The sequence below is a fragment of the Nerophis ophidion genome, linkage group LG19 (genome assembly GCF_033978795.1).
Source record: "Nerophis ophidion isolate RoL-2023_Sa linkage group LG19, RoL_Noph_v1.0, whole genome shotgun sequence".
In the NCBI taxonomy this organism is placed as follows: Eukaryota; Metazoa; Chordata; class Actinopteri; order Syngnathiformes; family Syngnathidae; genus Nerophis; species Nerophis ophidion.
Window position 1 is genome coordinate 30,569,075 of NC_084629.1, and position 16,363 is coordinate 30,585,437.

The 16,363-nt window shown below is 38.7% G+C and overlaps 1 protein-coding gene across 3 annotated transcripts in view; it reads right to left on the minus strand.

Moving 5' to 3' along the window:
• Positions 1 to 16,363, minus strand: part of tbc1d4 (TBC1 domain family, member 4) — a 123,701-nt gene extending 107,338 nt beyond the window's left edge. For 2 of the 3 annotated variants that reach the window (XM_061879764.1, XM_061879763.1), the window contains exon 1: positions 15,585 to 16,363. In XM_061879764.1, the coding sequence (XP_061735748.1) occupies positions 15,585 to 15,980 (396 nt within the window). In that variant the 5' untranslated portion in view covers positions 15,981 to 16,363. The remainder of the gene's footprint in view (positions 1 to 15,584) is intronic. The other variant, XM_061879765.1, reaches the window with a different exon arrangement.

Sequence of the window (16,363 nt, forward strand, 5' to 3'; positions counted from 1 at the left end):
GTCCATTGACAAAGTCATAGAGACAGACAGTCTCCACGGGGACCCTAAAAGTATTCAGGTTAACACTGTTTACTCCTCATCTCCTCCCAGCTCTAATCAGGTCCTAACCAGTGCAGACCTGTGGTACCCACCAGTGGATGTCAGTCATCTGACAGTTGATCAACAAGAGGAGGTGAAACAAATGTTGATGGAGGAATCAGGTACTTTTGCTCGCAAAGAGGGTGACATTGGGGACATCCCAAGCCTCCATATGACCATAAGTCTGAAAGATGACATTCCAGTCCAAAAAACGTATTCATCCATTCTCAAACCACTATATCAAGAAGTCAAACAGTACATCCAAGAGCTGCTTGTAAAAGGCTGGATTGTCAAGTCAAAATCACCCTTTGCAGCACCTGTTGTCCATGTCAGAAATCGCGATGGATCTCTGAGACTGAGTAAGGACAAAACAGGTGTTGTTTGTAAATACTAACTTTTAAGCTAGTTGGCGATTAACATGCCAGCTTCTTCTCTGAAAATGAGCACTATTGTCATTAGTTTTTCAAAATGATGTCATAAATCACGGTTTTACGAAAATAAAAATCTAAAAAGGGAACACTAACTGGCACTCAAGCAGCGCTCAAAGCAGACTTAAAGTAAGTACAAATTGCTTGAACGTACAGTAAGGCTCCATGTTTCAAAATGCGCTAGCTTGATGCTAATTTACATTGGATTTACCATAAACATGATTAAAATGAGCATTAGTGATTTTATATTGCAAATTCCAAGCCGCCAAATTTGGTCACCAAAAGCTCAACTAAGATGCATGTTACAATTAAACAGCTGGTGTGTAATAATAACAATGCTTTTTAAATACTTTTCCAATAACTAGATTCAGCTCAATGGCAAAGACTACTTCCTTGCTAGGCAACATACTGAGAGAGTATGGACAACTGGGTTTCAGAGTTGGTCACAAACATGGTGCCCTGTGTCACGTGAGGGGCTGTTGACTAATCAGAGAGAATATAGCAAAACAATCTCTTAAATAATTGGTCAAAAGCCCATCAGGTGACTACAGGGCGCCATGTTTTGGACCAATTTTCAAACCGAGTTGTCTATACTCTCTGTATACCTGTATATACTACTACCATCTAACGTCTTGGAATTGTAACTGTATGCAAAGTCGACTACGTAATATTTGCAAATGAGCCTCGGAAGTGTAAGAAAACAAGAAAGAACAACTGGACCTTGCAGTTATCATTATCAGCTCCATGTTAATTGCAACATTTAAAATTATATTTTAATGTTCAACAAATTAACATTTATTAACACATTCACACACACACAGCAGTACGGAAAATTAGTACCTCTGAGTACCAGTATAGATTCTCAGGTACCGGTAATAGGTATCAATCCCTATATACATATACATCAATTAAAAGTATTTATATTGACTCGTAGCCCCTAAATTATAATCAAATCATGACGGTCCCAAAGATTCCCACACTATACCAAAAGGAACCAGTACCCCAACAAAAGCAAGACAAAAAGGGGCTAATTCTGGGCCACTTTACGAAGAACGGTAAAAAAATTTACCTAACCTTGCATTAGGACCATACGTAAGAAAGTACCCCAACAAAAGGAAACGCTGAAAAATACATACTGTAGTGTTGGTAAAAGCATTTTCTAACAACTTTAGTTTACTTTGAGCATTAAAAAAATGGATTCAAACTAAAGTCCACTCCTGCTACCGTAAGTCCCGTATTTTTCGGACCATAGGGCACACCAAATTTTGAAGGCGCACTGTGGATTGAGCGTGTCTATTCAGCTCTTTTTTCATACAAAAGGTTCATTAAAGGGGTGAACAAAAAATAAGTTCTAAATGTAAAACATTTCCTTGTGGTCTACATCAGTATTTTTCAACCACTGTGCCGCGGCACATTAGTGTACCGTGAGATACAGTCTGGTGTGCTGTGGGAGATTATGTCATTTCCCCTGTTAGGGTTAAAAATATTTTTTGCTAACCAGTAATTATAGTCTGCAAAAAATTTGTTTTTATTGCGTGTCGGTGCTGCCTAGTGTAAAACTCTTCCATATCAGTAGGTGACAGCAGGTGGCTAGATGCTTTATAGATGTCGGAAAATGCGGGAGGCGGCGTGCAGGTAAAAAGGTGTCTAATGCTTTAACCAAAATTAAACAAAAGGTGAGAGCTCCTAAGAAAATGCTTCGAAGCTAAGGGAAGGCTATGCAGAACAAAACAAAAACTGAACCCGCTCCAAAGTAAACAAAAACACAATGCTGGACGACAGCAAAGACTTACTGTGGAGCAAAGATGGCGTCCAAAGTACACCAGAACATGACATGACAATCAACAATGTCCCCAAAAAGAAGAATAAAAACAACTGAAATATTCTTGATTGCTAAAACCATGTAGATGCGGGAAATATCGCTCAAAGGAAAAAGCCACCAAAATAGGAGCATGAGACAAGAACTAAAAGGAAAACGGCAAAACCTCCAAACAAGTAAGGGCGTGATGTGACAGGTGGTGACAGTACACCTACTTTGAGACAAGAGCTATAGTGATGCATGCTTGGTAATGGTTTAAATTCATATTCAACAATTGTAACAACGACTTTTTATTTTCAACTGAGTTTGTTTTTTTAATGATTTCTGCTGGTGGTGTACCTCTGGATTTTTTCAACGCAAAAAATGTGCCTTGGCTTTAAAAAGGTTGAAAAACACTGGTCTACATAACATGTAATGGTGGTTCTTTGGTCAAAATTTTGCATGGATGATGTTAGGCCTGGGCGATATTGCCTTTTTTTAATATTGCAATATTTTTAGGCCATATCACGATACACAATATATATTACAATATTTTGCCTTGGCCTTGAATGAACACTTGATGTATATAATCACAGCAGTATGATGATTAAATGTGTATACATTAAAACATTCTTCTTCATACTGCATTCATATATGCTACTTTTAAACTTTCATGCAGAGAAGGAAATCACAACTAAGTCAATTGACCAAAAGTGTATTTATTAAAGTTATTAAGCAATGGCACAAACATTCAAGTCATTTCCAAAACATAAAGTGTAAGATTGTCAGAGACATTTTAAGTGTCAAATAAAAGTGAGCTGCATAATAGGAAATCAAATAGTATTCGTCCTTCATTATGTGGTATGTTACTAAGGTTATGAAATTCTCTTCATTCTCTTGCGAGTGACTTTTCAAATGATGCTACATATTAGCAGTAATGCTACTTTTTATAACAACGCTTTTCCCCCCCGCACTTGACAAATTACGGTTGTCTGTTCGACATATTCCCACTTGAAGCCGAACCACCGCCAGACGATGGAAACCCTGCTATTGGTATTGGGAATTAAGTCTTCCTTGATTTGTTACCAGATGCGCACCTTCTTTCTCTCGTACGGCTACGTTAGCAGCTAACTTAGCCCAGTTTGCTACCTCTCTGCTCTGCGAGGGCGGACACGTATGTGACGTTTGACGTGACAGTTTGTGACGCATGTAAGAATGTGCGCCTGCTTGTCTGTGAGAAGGAAAGACAGGAAAGAGTGAGAAGAGCCTGAAGTGTACGCCCGCAGCTAAAAGCAACTGCGTGAGAACGTATACTCGAATATTACGATATAGTTATTTTCTATATCGCACAGAGACACCCGCAATATATTGTATATATCGATATATCGCCCAGCCCTATATGATGTTTGACAGATCATCTTGAAATCGCTTTCTGACCATCTCTTCACAATGCGCCATTTTGTGGGCGGTTTTATTTACGTGCTTCTTCCCGTAATCTTTGTTGTAGCTTTTAGTGCTTCCATAGCAGATCTACTGATCGATAAAATTTCAAGTTAAAGTTAAAGTACCAATGTTTGTCACACACACACTAGGTGAGGCGAAATTATTCTCTGCATTTGACCCATCACCCTTGATCACCCCCTGGGAGGTGAGGGGAGCAGTGGGCAGCAGCGGTGCCGCGCCCGGGAATCATTTTTGGTGATATAACCTAAAATTCAAAACCTTGATGCTGAGTGCCAAGCAGGGAGGTAATGGGTCCCATTTGTATAGTCTTTGGTATGACTCGGCCGGGGTTTGAACTCACAACCTACCGATCTCAGGGGGGACACTCTAACCACTAGGCCACTGAACTGCATGCTACATTATGTTAGAAATGACAACAGCGAAGGATGAATGCCCTACAACAAGAGGATAGATAAAAAGAAGAAGCTTATTGGCCACAGTGCGGACTACAATGGCAGACGCGTTCTAATTTTCAGGACTTATGCAAATCCCAAATACACATCAACAGGTACCAGAAGGTAAGAAAAGTTGGTTTCGCATAATATTGCAAAACAAAACGCCAGGGGGTCCTTATTCACTAGGGGTGTAACGGTACACAAAAATTTCGGTTCGGTACGTACCTCGGTTTAGATGTCACAGTTCGGTTCATTTTCGGTACAGTAAGAAAACAACAAAATATTAATTTTTTGGTTATTTATTTACCAAATTTGTAAACAATGGCTTTATCCTTTTAACATTGGGAACACTATAATATTTCTACCCACGTTAATCCACATTAAACTGCCTTAATTGTTGCTTTGATTAAATAAAATGACTAAACCTTTCTTCTACATATAAAAAGTGCAACATTAAACAGTTTCAAGTCAACTCATCATGCTTAATTTATTACAGCATTTGGGAAGCCTGTAGTTGATTTTTATTATACACACACACACAGCAAAATGAGCTAACATAACGCTAAAAGCTAATTACCCTTCACCTCAACCCAGAACTATGAGAGAGATGGGCTGCAGTTTAAGTTTCTAGAAGGTCAACGGGCTCATAGTGATGTTTGTAATAGTTGTGACTGGGAAGTTTTTTTTATAATTTGGGGAGTGTACGATGTCAACTGCTCACCTGCTAAACTCATATTTACTCATCTCGACGCCGGAACACTGACTCCATGCTTTCTAAATACGCACTGCTGATTGGCTGTTACATCGCTTTGAATACGCACTGCTGATTGGCTTTGTATGTAACCAATCAGATGGTTGTGTGGGTGCTCACTGCTCAGACAGAGGCAGCTGCAGAGCAGCTTGTTAAGACTTTAGTGTACAAACTCGTTCGATACACCCTCGTACCGAACCGAAACCCCCGTACCGAAACGGTTCAATACAAATACACGTACCGTTACACCCCTATTATTCACACCACAATAACACTGTATGTTGAAGCACAGTACGTCTGACTACAGTAGCCGTAATGTGCCCCTAAAGCGGTGCGCCTTCAAAGTAGTACCAAAACATTTTGGCCGATTTTTATGCGCTGTGTGTGTAATGTTCTACTATATCAAAGTTTTGGGCTTGCTTGCTAATGCAAACCTGTGTTTGCTTGCGTCATTTATTGATCAGGGGGCATCAGCCTGCAGTCCACATGTATTTCTTATGTGTGACTGCCACCTACTGGTCTCAATTATCATTACACCATGTACAAAATAAAATAGCTTTGAGGTCAGTAAGCACAACCAGAATGAATTAGGCGCACCGGCTTATAAGGCCACTGTAGAGTTTTGAGAAAATAAAAGGATTTTGAGTGTACCTTTATAGTCGGTAAAATTACGGATTTGTTAAAAGTCAATTTTCTAGTGGACTTGTTACGCCATTAAATATGACAACTGTGACTATAGACGACTTTTCACCCATTGTGACAAATCTGGTCCGACTAAGGTTTTATTTGCACCCTAACAGTCCAATTCTAGTCTGACGAGACATGTAGCGTCTATCGTGTGTCCCACAGCAGAGAGGAATAGAAAATAGGCACAGATCTGGATTAACTTTCTCTTCCAAATTTGAGTGCGCTCGTTCGCTAGCTTCATCATTATCATCATCATCTGATGGCCTAAATACTTAATGCCAAAACACGTTTCGACCCACCAATAATCTACAGCAGTGGTTCTCAAATGGGGGTACGCGTACCCTTCGGGGTACTTGAAGGTATGCCAAGGGGTATGTGAGATTTTTTTTAAATATTCTAAAAATAACAACAGTTCAAAAATCCTTTATAAATATATTTATTGAATAATACTTCAACAAAATATGAATGTAAGTTCATAAACTGTGAAAAGAAATGCAACAATGCAATATTCAGTGTTGACAGCTAGATTTTCTGTGGACATGTTCCATAAATATTGATGTAAAATATTTATTTTTTGTGACGAAATGTTTAGAATTAAGTTCATGAATATAAATGGATCTCTGTTGCAATCCCCAAAGAGGGAACTTTAAGTTGATGATTACTTCTATGTGTAGAAATCTTTATTTATAATTGAATCATTTGTTTATTTTTCAACAAGTTCTTAGATATTTTTATATCTATTTTTCCAAAGATTTTTAAGAAAGACCACTACACATGAGCAATATTTTGCACTGTTACACAATTTAATAAATCAGAAACTGATGAAAAAGTGCTGTATTTTACTTCTTTATCTCTTTATTTCAACCAAAAAGGCTTCGCTCAGATTAGGGGGTACTTGAATTAAAAAATTGTTCACAGGGGGTACATCACTGAAAAAAGGTTGAGAACCACTGATCTAAAGTATGTGATTAGAAAAACACGGTCAATGGCACAAAAATGTGAAGGTGGGGCGCTAACCTATAAAACCTGGAACTTGTCACCTCGTTTCGTGTTCTAATTACACTATTTCGACTTAGCCCGTTTTCAGTGTCAATATTAAACTGTGATAATGCAATTAAAAATAGAAAACAGTGTTTGCATATTTGGGAGGGCTCTAACCTTTTTATGGCTGTTTATTAAAAGCGTGGATCTATTTTATTTTTCAACTCACTTACATCACCAACTTACGAAATCTACATAACATGTAGTAAGTAGGGCTGGGAGATACATCCAGTTTGTAAGATATATCGATATAGTTTTTAAACAAGATATGAATCAAGAAAATATTGTAATATCGATATAATTTATTTCACGTTAAATATACATAACGCCGCTTATTTGTTGTGTTCCTTCCCCCCCCCCCCATGGGCTACTAAACATGTCCCCCCCCCCTCCATGGGCTACTAAAAACCCTCCCCTTCTACCTTCCAAGAGGTGCATGCAGGTTGGTTGTTTACTATGATGAGCCAAGATTGGTTAGGGACAGGCCAATCAGAGGCAAGATAGGGCGGGACATCGAACCAGGAAGGGAAATCACAAAGTTCCTGCCTGCAAATAAGTTAAAGTTAAAGTACCAATGATTGTCACACACACGAGGTGTGGTGAAATTATTCTCTGCATGTGACATCACCCTTGATCACCCCCTGGGAGGTGAGGGGAGCAGTGGGCAGCAGCGGTGGCCGCGCCCGGGAATCATTTTTGGTGATTTAACCCCCAATTCCATGTATTTTGTATTGCTTGCATAGCTATGGTATTTATTTTACGTAGAAATAATATTTTTCTATTTTATTTATGTTATGTATTTCTGTACTACTTAAACAGTTTATTTTCTGTGCTGTAAATACCCATCTTGACTTACTGGTTAATAAAAGTGTTTACAATTTCACTGAATATCTTTATTTGTATACTTTCACCAAAAAATGTATCGAGATATATATCGAGTTTAAGTAAAAATATATAGAGATACAGTGGGGCAAAAAAGTATTCAGTCAGCTACCGATTGTGCAAGTTCTCCCACTTAAAATGATGACAGAGGTCGGAAATTTTCATCATAGGTACACTTTAACTGTGAGAGACAGAATGTGAAAAAAAAAATCCAGGAATTCACATTGTAGGAATTTTTAAGAATTTATTTGTAAATTGTGGTGGGAAAAAAGTATTTGGTCAACCATTCAAAGCTCTCATTGATGGACGGATGTTTTGGCTCAAAATCTCACGATCTCACCAAAATGGATACATGGATGATACAGCAGGGGATTGGGAGAATGTCATGTGGTCCGATGAAACCAAAATAGAACGTTTTGGTATAAACTCAACTCGTCGTGTTTGGAGGAAGAAGAATACTGAGTTGCATCCCAAGAACACCATACCTACTGTGAAGCATGGGGGTGGAAACATCATGCTTTGGGGCTGTTTTTCTGCTAAGGGGACAGGATGATTGATCCGTGTTAAAGAAAGAATGAATGCGGCCATGTAGCGTGAGATTTTGAACCAAAACCTCCTTCCATCTGTGAAACCTTTGAATGGTTGACCAAATACTTATTTTACACCATAATTTACAAATAAATTCTTTGAAATTCCTACAATGTGAATTCCTGGATTTTTTTTCACATTCTGTCTCTCACAGTTGAAGTGTACCTATGATGAAAATTACAGACCTCTGTCATCATTTTAAGTGGGAGAACTTGCACAATCGGTGGCTGACTAAATACTTTTTTGCCCCACTGTATACTGTTAAGTCTATATCGCCCAGCCCTACTTGTAAGCAAATACCGGTCCTTCAAGATTCCATATTTCTTCTGATTCAAAATATATATTATTATATTACATATAGGGCCTGCGATAAGATGGCAACTTGTCCAGGGTGTACCCCGCCTTCCGCCCGGATGCAACTGAGATAGGCTCCAGCACCCCCCCCCCCCCCCGCAACCCCAGAAGGGACAAGCGGTAAAAAATGGATGGATATTACATTCAGGGTATTATTTGGGCACTATTGACTAGTGAGGTACCAAAAATGAGTCCGCGCATGACGCAGCTAGCATAAAGCTGACAAAAAGTCACGTTTGAAAAGATAAGTACTTCCAATCGGATTCAGACAACCTCCTGATGTGGTCTGACTCTGATGCGAAAAGTTTAGATTTGAAGCACTTTGGAGTGTTTTGACCGTCAAAATTTTTTAGATTTGTGTCACTTGAGGGCAAAAAAATCTGATTTGGTGTGCAGTAGGGTTGTACAGTATTCCGGTACTATTATAGTACCGTGATACTAATGAATCATATTCGATACTATATCGCCTCCAACCTCCTTTTTATTTTAACGGGCATGACGGCACGTCGTCGTCACGTTGAGACATTGCTGGTTTTATGAGCAGAGGAACATGTTGGGCAGTGCACACACACAGAGTATTTATAAACAGACACAGTGTGTAGACAGAAAAGGGAGAACTAAAAACTAAAGATAAAGGTGAAGTTATAACACTGAAACGCCCTGAGGAAGAGGTGCTTTAAGACAGTGGTCCCCAACTACCGGGCCGCCGCCCGGTACCAGGACGCGGCTCGATTGGTACCGGGCCGCAGAATAATTTTTTATTAATTTTTTTTTTTTTCATTTAAAAAAAAAAAAAAAAAATTTTTTTTTTTTTTTTTTTTATTAAATCAACATAAAAAACACAATATACACTTACAATTAGTGCATCAACCCAAAACACTTCCCTTTTTCATGGGCCGCGGGACATATTATCAAGCGTTGACCGGTCCACAGCTACAAAAAAAGGTTGGGGACCACTGCTTTATGACATGTTTAGCTAGCTCGCGGCTAAAGTCCAGCCGCTGTCACCAGTATTTTAGCAGCTTCTAAATCACTAATCCACGCCTCGATGGCGACAAATAAAGTAAGTTTCTTACAAGTATCATTATCACTGCAGGACGAGGAATAGCTAAACATGCTTCACTACACACGGTAGCTAACCGGCGTCATTCCTGAATGTAAACAAATGCCCTGGGTGTCTCTACACCTGACATCCACTGTAATGATACCAAGTAAAGGAGCGTATCTAGTTGATACTAGAATGATTACATCGATATTATTTAGCAACACAAAATATTTTTATGCTTACTTTAAATGTATACTATGTTTATAAACTCAGGAAATACGTCCCAGGTACGCATGAGGACTTTGAATATGACCAATGTATGATCCTGTAACAACTTGGTATCAGATCGATACCCAAATTTGTGGTATCATCCAAAACTAATGTAAAGTATCAAAACAACAGAAAAATAAGTGATTATTACATTTTAACAGAAGTGTAGACAGAACATGTTAAAACAGAAAATAACCAGATATTAACAGCAAATGAAGAAGTAGATTAATAATACATTTTTACACTTTGTCCTTCATAATTTTGACAAAATAAGAGAATGGTAAATTGTGTTACTGCATATGTCAGCAGACTAATTAGGCACCTTTGTATGTTTACTTACTAATAAAAGATAAATGAAATAGTGGATATTCTAGACAACTTAAGTACTAAATTGCAATAAGAAAAATATGTTTTAATGCACCGTAAGATTGTTTGTTAAAATAAAGCCAATAATTATATTTTTAGTTATCCCCTTTTTTTTTTAAAGTACCGAGAAGTAACAAAATACATTTTGAGTGTGCAGTGAAAACAGGGCCTTAGACCAGTGTCTTTCAACCTTTTTTGAGCCAAGGCACATTTTTTGCGTTGAAAAAATCCAGAGGCACACCACCAGCAGAAATCATCAACTCAGTTAACAGTTAAAAGTCATTGTCGCAATTGTTGGATATGATTGTAGCTGAGATAGGCACCAGCGCCCCCCGCAACCCCAAAGGGAATAAGCGGTAGGAAATGGATGGATGGATGGACTTTAAAGCATAACCAAGCATGCATCAATATAACTCTTGTCTCAAAGTAGGTGCACATCATGCCATGACTTATTTGGAGTTTTTTGCTGTTTTCCTCTGTGTAGTGTTTTAGCGCTCCTATTTTGGTGGCTTTTTTCATTTTTTTGGTATTTTCCTGTAGCAGCTTCATGTCTTCCTTTGAGCAATATTTCCCGCATCTACTTTGTTTTAGCAATCAAGAATATTTCCGTTTTTTTCTCCGTCTTTGTGGGGACATTGTTGATTGTCATGTCATGTTCAGATTTACATTGTGGACGCCGTCTTTGCTCCACGGTAAGTTTTTGCAGTCGTCCAGCATTCTGTTTGTGTTTACTTTGCAGCCAGTTCAGTTTTAGTTGCGTTCTGCATAGCCTTCCATAAGCTGCAAAGCCTTTTCTTAAAGAACTACTGAAATGAGATTTTCTCATTTAAACGGGGATAGCAGGTCCATTCTATGTGTCATACTTGATAATTTTTCGATATTGCCCCATTTTTGCTGAAAGAATATAGTAGAGAACATCCACGATAAAGTTCGCAACTGGAGAAAAGCCCTGCCTCTACCGGAAGTCGCAGAAGATGACGTCACATGTTGATGGCTCCTCATATATTCACATTGATTTTAATGGGAGCCTCCAACAAAAACAGCTATTCTGACCGAGAAAACGACAATTTCCCCATTAATTTGAGTGAGGATGAAAGATTCGTGTTTGAGGATATTGATAGCGACTGACTAGAAAAAAAAACGCGATTGCAATCGCGTTGCATTGAGACGGATTCATATGTTTTTAGAGACATTTACTAGGACAATTCTGAGAAATCCCTTATATTTCTATTGTGTTGCTAGTGTTTTAGTGAGTTTAACAGTACCTGATAGTCGGAAGTGTACGTCCACGGCCGGGTGTTGACGCGCAGTGTCTCGGGGAAGTCGACGGCAGCTGTACGGGAGGCGCAAACTCAGCTGATATCCGGTAAGTGGCGACTTTTTAACCATAGTTTTCTCACCGAAACCTGCTGGTTGATATGTAGTCTGGATCCATGTCCGCTGTGATCCATAGTAAAGTTTCAACTCCATGAATTTTAAACAAGGAATCACCGTGTGTTTGTGTGGCTAAAGGCTAAAGCTTCCCAACTCCATCTTTCTACTGTGACTCCTCCAATAGTAATTGAACAAATTGCAAAAGATTCAGCAACACAGATCTCCAAACTACTGTGTAATTATGCCGTTAAAGCAGACGACTTTTAGCTGTGTGTGTGTGTGCAGCGCTCATATTTCTTTAAAACCTGTGACATCTTGCGTACACGTCATCATTACGCGACGTTTTCAAGACGAAACTCCCGGGAAATTTAAAATTGTAATTTAGTAAACTAACAAGGCTGTATTGGCATGTGTTGCAATGTTAATATTTCATCATTGATATATAAACTATCAGACTGTGTGGTGGGTAGTAGTGGGTTTCAGTAGGCCTTTAAGCATAAGACACCTTTTTACCTGCATTTACAAAGCAATTAGCTACCGCCTGCCACCTACTGATATGGAAGTGTACTCCATGGCTCTGACAGTACCGACACTCAAAAACAACAACACTTAATTTGTAGACTATAACTACTGGTTTGCAAAAAATGTATTTATCACAAATATGTGAAATTACATAATCTCCCACGGCACACCGGAATGTATGTCACGGCACACTAGACCAGTGGTTCTCAACCTTTTTTCAGTGATGTACCCCCTGTGAACATTTTTTAATTCAAGTACCCCCTAACCAGACCAAAGCATTTTTGGTTGAAAAAAAGAGATAACGAAGTAAAATACAGCACTATGTCATCAGTTTCTGATTTACTAAATTGTATGACAGTGCAAAATATTGCTCATTTGTAGTGGTCTTTCTTGAACTATTTGGAAAAAAAGATGTAAAAATAACGAAAACCCATCCATCCATCCATTTTCTACCGCTTATTCCCTTTCGGGGTCCCGGGGGGCGCTGGCGCCTATCTCAGCTACAATCGGGCGGAAGGCGGGGTACACCCTGGACAAGTCGCCACCTCATCGCAGGGCCAACACAGATAGACAGACAACATTCACACTCACATTCACACACTAGGGCCAATTTAGTGTTGCCAATCAACCTATCCCCAGGTGCATGTCTTTGGAAGTGGGAGGAAGCCGGAGTACCCGGAGGGAACCCACACATTCACGGGGAGAACATGCAAACTCCACACAGAAAGATCCCGAGCCTGGATTTGAACCCAGGACTGCAGGATCTTCGTATTGTGAGGCAGATGCACTAACCCCTCTGCCACCGTGAAGCCCAATAAGTTGAAAAATAAACAAGTGATTCAATTATAAATAAAGATTTCTACACATAGAAGTAATCATCAACTTAAAGTGCCCTCTTTGGGGATTGTAATAGTGATCCATCTGGATCCATGAACTTAATTCTAAAAATGTCTTTACAAAAAAGAAATCTTTAACATTAATATTTATGGAGCATGTCCACCAAAAAAATCTAGCTGTCAACACTGAATATTGCATTGTTGCATTTTTTTTCAGTTTATGAACTTACATTCATATTTTGTTGAAGTATTATTCAATAAATATATTTATAAAGGATTTTTGACTTGTTGCTATTTTAAAAAAATCTCACGTACCCCTTGGCATACCTTCAAGTACCCGCAGGGGTACACGTACCCCCATTTGAGAACCACTGCACTAGACCAGTGGTTCTCAACCTTTTTTCAGCAATGTACCCCCTGTGAACATTTTTTTAAATTCAAATACCCCCTAATCAGAGCAAAGCACTTTTGGTTGAAAAAAAGAGATAAAGAAGTAAAATACAGCACTATGTCATCAGTTTCTGATTTATTAAATTGTATAACAGTGCAAAATATTGCTCATTTGTAGTGGTCTTTCTTGGAACTATTTGGAAAAAAAAGATATGAAAATAACGAAAACGTTGTTGAAAAATAAACAAGTGATTCAATTATAAATAAAGATTTCTACACATAGAAGTAATCATCAACTTAAAGTGCCCTCTTTGGGGATTGTAACAGAGATCCATCTGGATTCATGAACTTAATTCTAAACATTTCTTCACTAAAAAAGAAACCTTTAACATCAATATTTATGGAACACTGTCAACACTGAATATTGTATTGTTGTATTTTTTTCACAGTTTATGAACTTAGATTCATATTCTGTTGAAGTATTATTCAATAAATATATTTATAAATTAATTTTGAATTGTTGCTATTTTTAGAATATTTTTTAAAAATCTCACGTACCCCTTGGCATACCTTCAAGTACCCCCAGGGGTACGCGTACCCCCATATGAGAACTACAGCACTAGACCAGAGGTTCTCAACCTTTTTTCAGTGATGTACCCCCTGTGGACATTTTTTAAATTCAAGTACCCCCTAATCAGAGCAAAGCATTTTTGGTTGAAAAAAAGATATAACGAAGTAAAATACAGCACTATGTCATCAGTTTCTGATTTATTAAATTGTATAACAGTGCAAAATATTGCTCATTTGTAGTGGTCTTTCTTGAACTATTTGGAAAAAAAAGATGTACGAATAACGAAAACGTTGTTGAAAAATAAACAAGTGATTCAATTATAAATAAAGATTTCTACACATAGAAGTAATCATCAACTTAAAGTGTCCTCTTTGGGGATTGTAATAGTTAATTAATTCTAAACATTTCTTCACAAAAAAAGAAATCTTTAACATCAATATTTATGGAACATGTCCACCATAAAAATCTAGCTGTCAACACTGAATATTGCATTGTTGTATTTTTTTTTCACAGTTTATGAACTTAGATTCATATTTTGTTGAAGTATTATTCAATAAATATATTTATAAATTAATTTTGAATTGTTGCTATTTTTAGAATATTTTTTTTTAAATTTCAGAACCACTGGTCTAGTGCAGTGGTTCTCAAATGGGGGTACGCGTACCTCTGGGGGTACTTGAAGGTATGCCAAGGGGTACGTGAAATTTTTTAAAAATATCCTAAAGATAAAAACAATTCAAAAATCCTTTATAGAATAGAGTAGAATAGAATAGACTTCTTTGTCATTATATTTGCATATAACGAGATTAAAGACTCCAATTTAAGGTGCGGTTGTGGGAACAAATATGGGGTTAAATAAATAACACAAGAGGTAATAAAGGAAAAACTAACAATTGAAATAAACAGACTACTATCCAATAAAAAACAAGCAATCCTGTACAATATACAAAACACTGTAGAAATACAAAATACTGTACAACATACAGAACAAGACAATATATATATTTATTGAATAATCCTTCAACAAAATATGAATGTAAGTTCATAAACTGTGAAAAGAAATAACAACAATGCAATATTCAGTGTTGACAGTTAGACTTTTTGTGGACATGTTCCATAAATATTGATGTTAAAGATTTCCTTTTTTGTGAAGAAATGTTTAGAATTAAGTTCATGAATCCAGATGGATCTCTGTTACAATCCCCAAAGAGGGCACTTTAAGTTGATGATTACTTCTGTGTGTACAAATCTTTATTTATAATTAAATCACTTGTTTATTTTTCAACAAGTTGTTAGTTATTTTTATATCTTTTTTTCCAAATAGTTCAAGAAAGACCACTATAAATGAGCAATATTTTGCACTGTTATACAATTTAATAATTCAGAAACTGATGACATAGTGCTGCATTTTACTTATTTATCTGTTTTTTTTCAAACAAAAATGCTTTGCTCTGATTAGGGGATAATTGAATTAAAAAAAATGTTCACAGGGGGTACATCACTGAAAAAAGGTTGAGAACCACTGCACTAGACCACTCTGAAGTCCTCTGTTATGATGTTCACAGCCACTAGGGGGCGCACTTTCATGGGTTCAAAGGGCTGCTATGATTTGCTGTGATGCAGCGGGCAACATTGAAGACATATTTTGGTTTTGTGCAATGGTTGTGTGAGTGTGTTTTTGGGGTAGGGTTTTTTTTTTTTTTACCAGGTTGGGGTCTCCGGCCTTGAACACGTGACAGGACATCTCGGCTTCGGGGTTGTCGGGGTGGGCCCTCAGCAGGTAGGCGAAGTAGGTGAGGTCGTTGCTGTTGTGCAGGAAGCGGGAGATGTGCTGCGCCTTATGCTCGAAGATGAACACCGAGTAATTGTTGGAGGACGAGGAGGAGGAGGAGCAGGGCACGCAGCGGAGCAAGGGGCTGTGCAACAGCAGCTGCACCTCCCGGGGCTGCATGGCGGGGCCGCAGTCGCCCCTTTCGCTCCTCCGCCGGATCTCCGCCACCAGCCACGGGAGCATGGGCAGCGTGGTGCGGCGACCCAGCGTCGACCAGCCGACGTAGGTGAGGGCGTAGCGCTTGTCCTTCTCGCCCTGGTTGGGCTCCATGTGGGACAGCTGGGACTCCTCTTCCAAAAAAAAAAACAAGTTGAAAGAATGTTGCTGCCACTCCCAAGTCGGCGCAACCGTGGCTAAACGCAAAGTGGGTTCCCTGGCATGTGTTGCGTGTCCTGGGCTCCACTGAACGATGTAAACACAACACTGCTCGCGGCGCTTTACTGCCTCCGGGGGCGCATCTTCACAAGTCCTACTTCCGGGCCCGCACGAACAAAGTCGCCAATGGCCGCAGGCCGGTTAAAATGATTAAAAAGGGGAAAATTATTCAAGGTTTAGTGTCGCCTTTCTTTCTTCCTTCTCCTGCTTTCCACGCTGGTGTCTTCTCTGAAGGAGGGAGGCGGAGTCACCCACGCGCCTTCTTCGTCTCGCTCTCA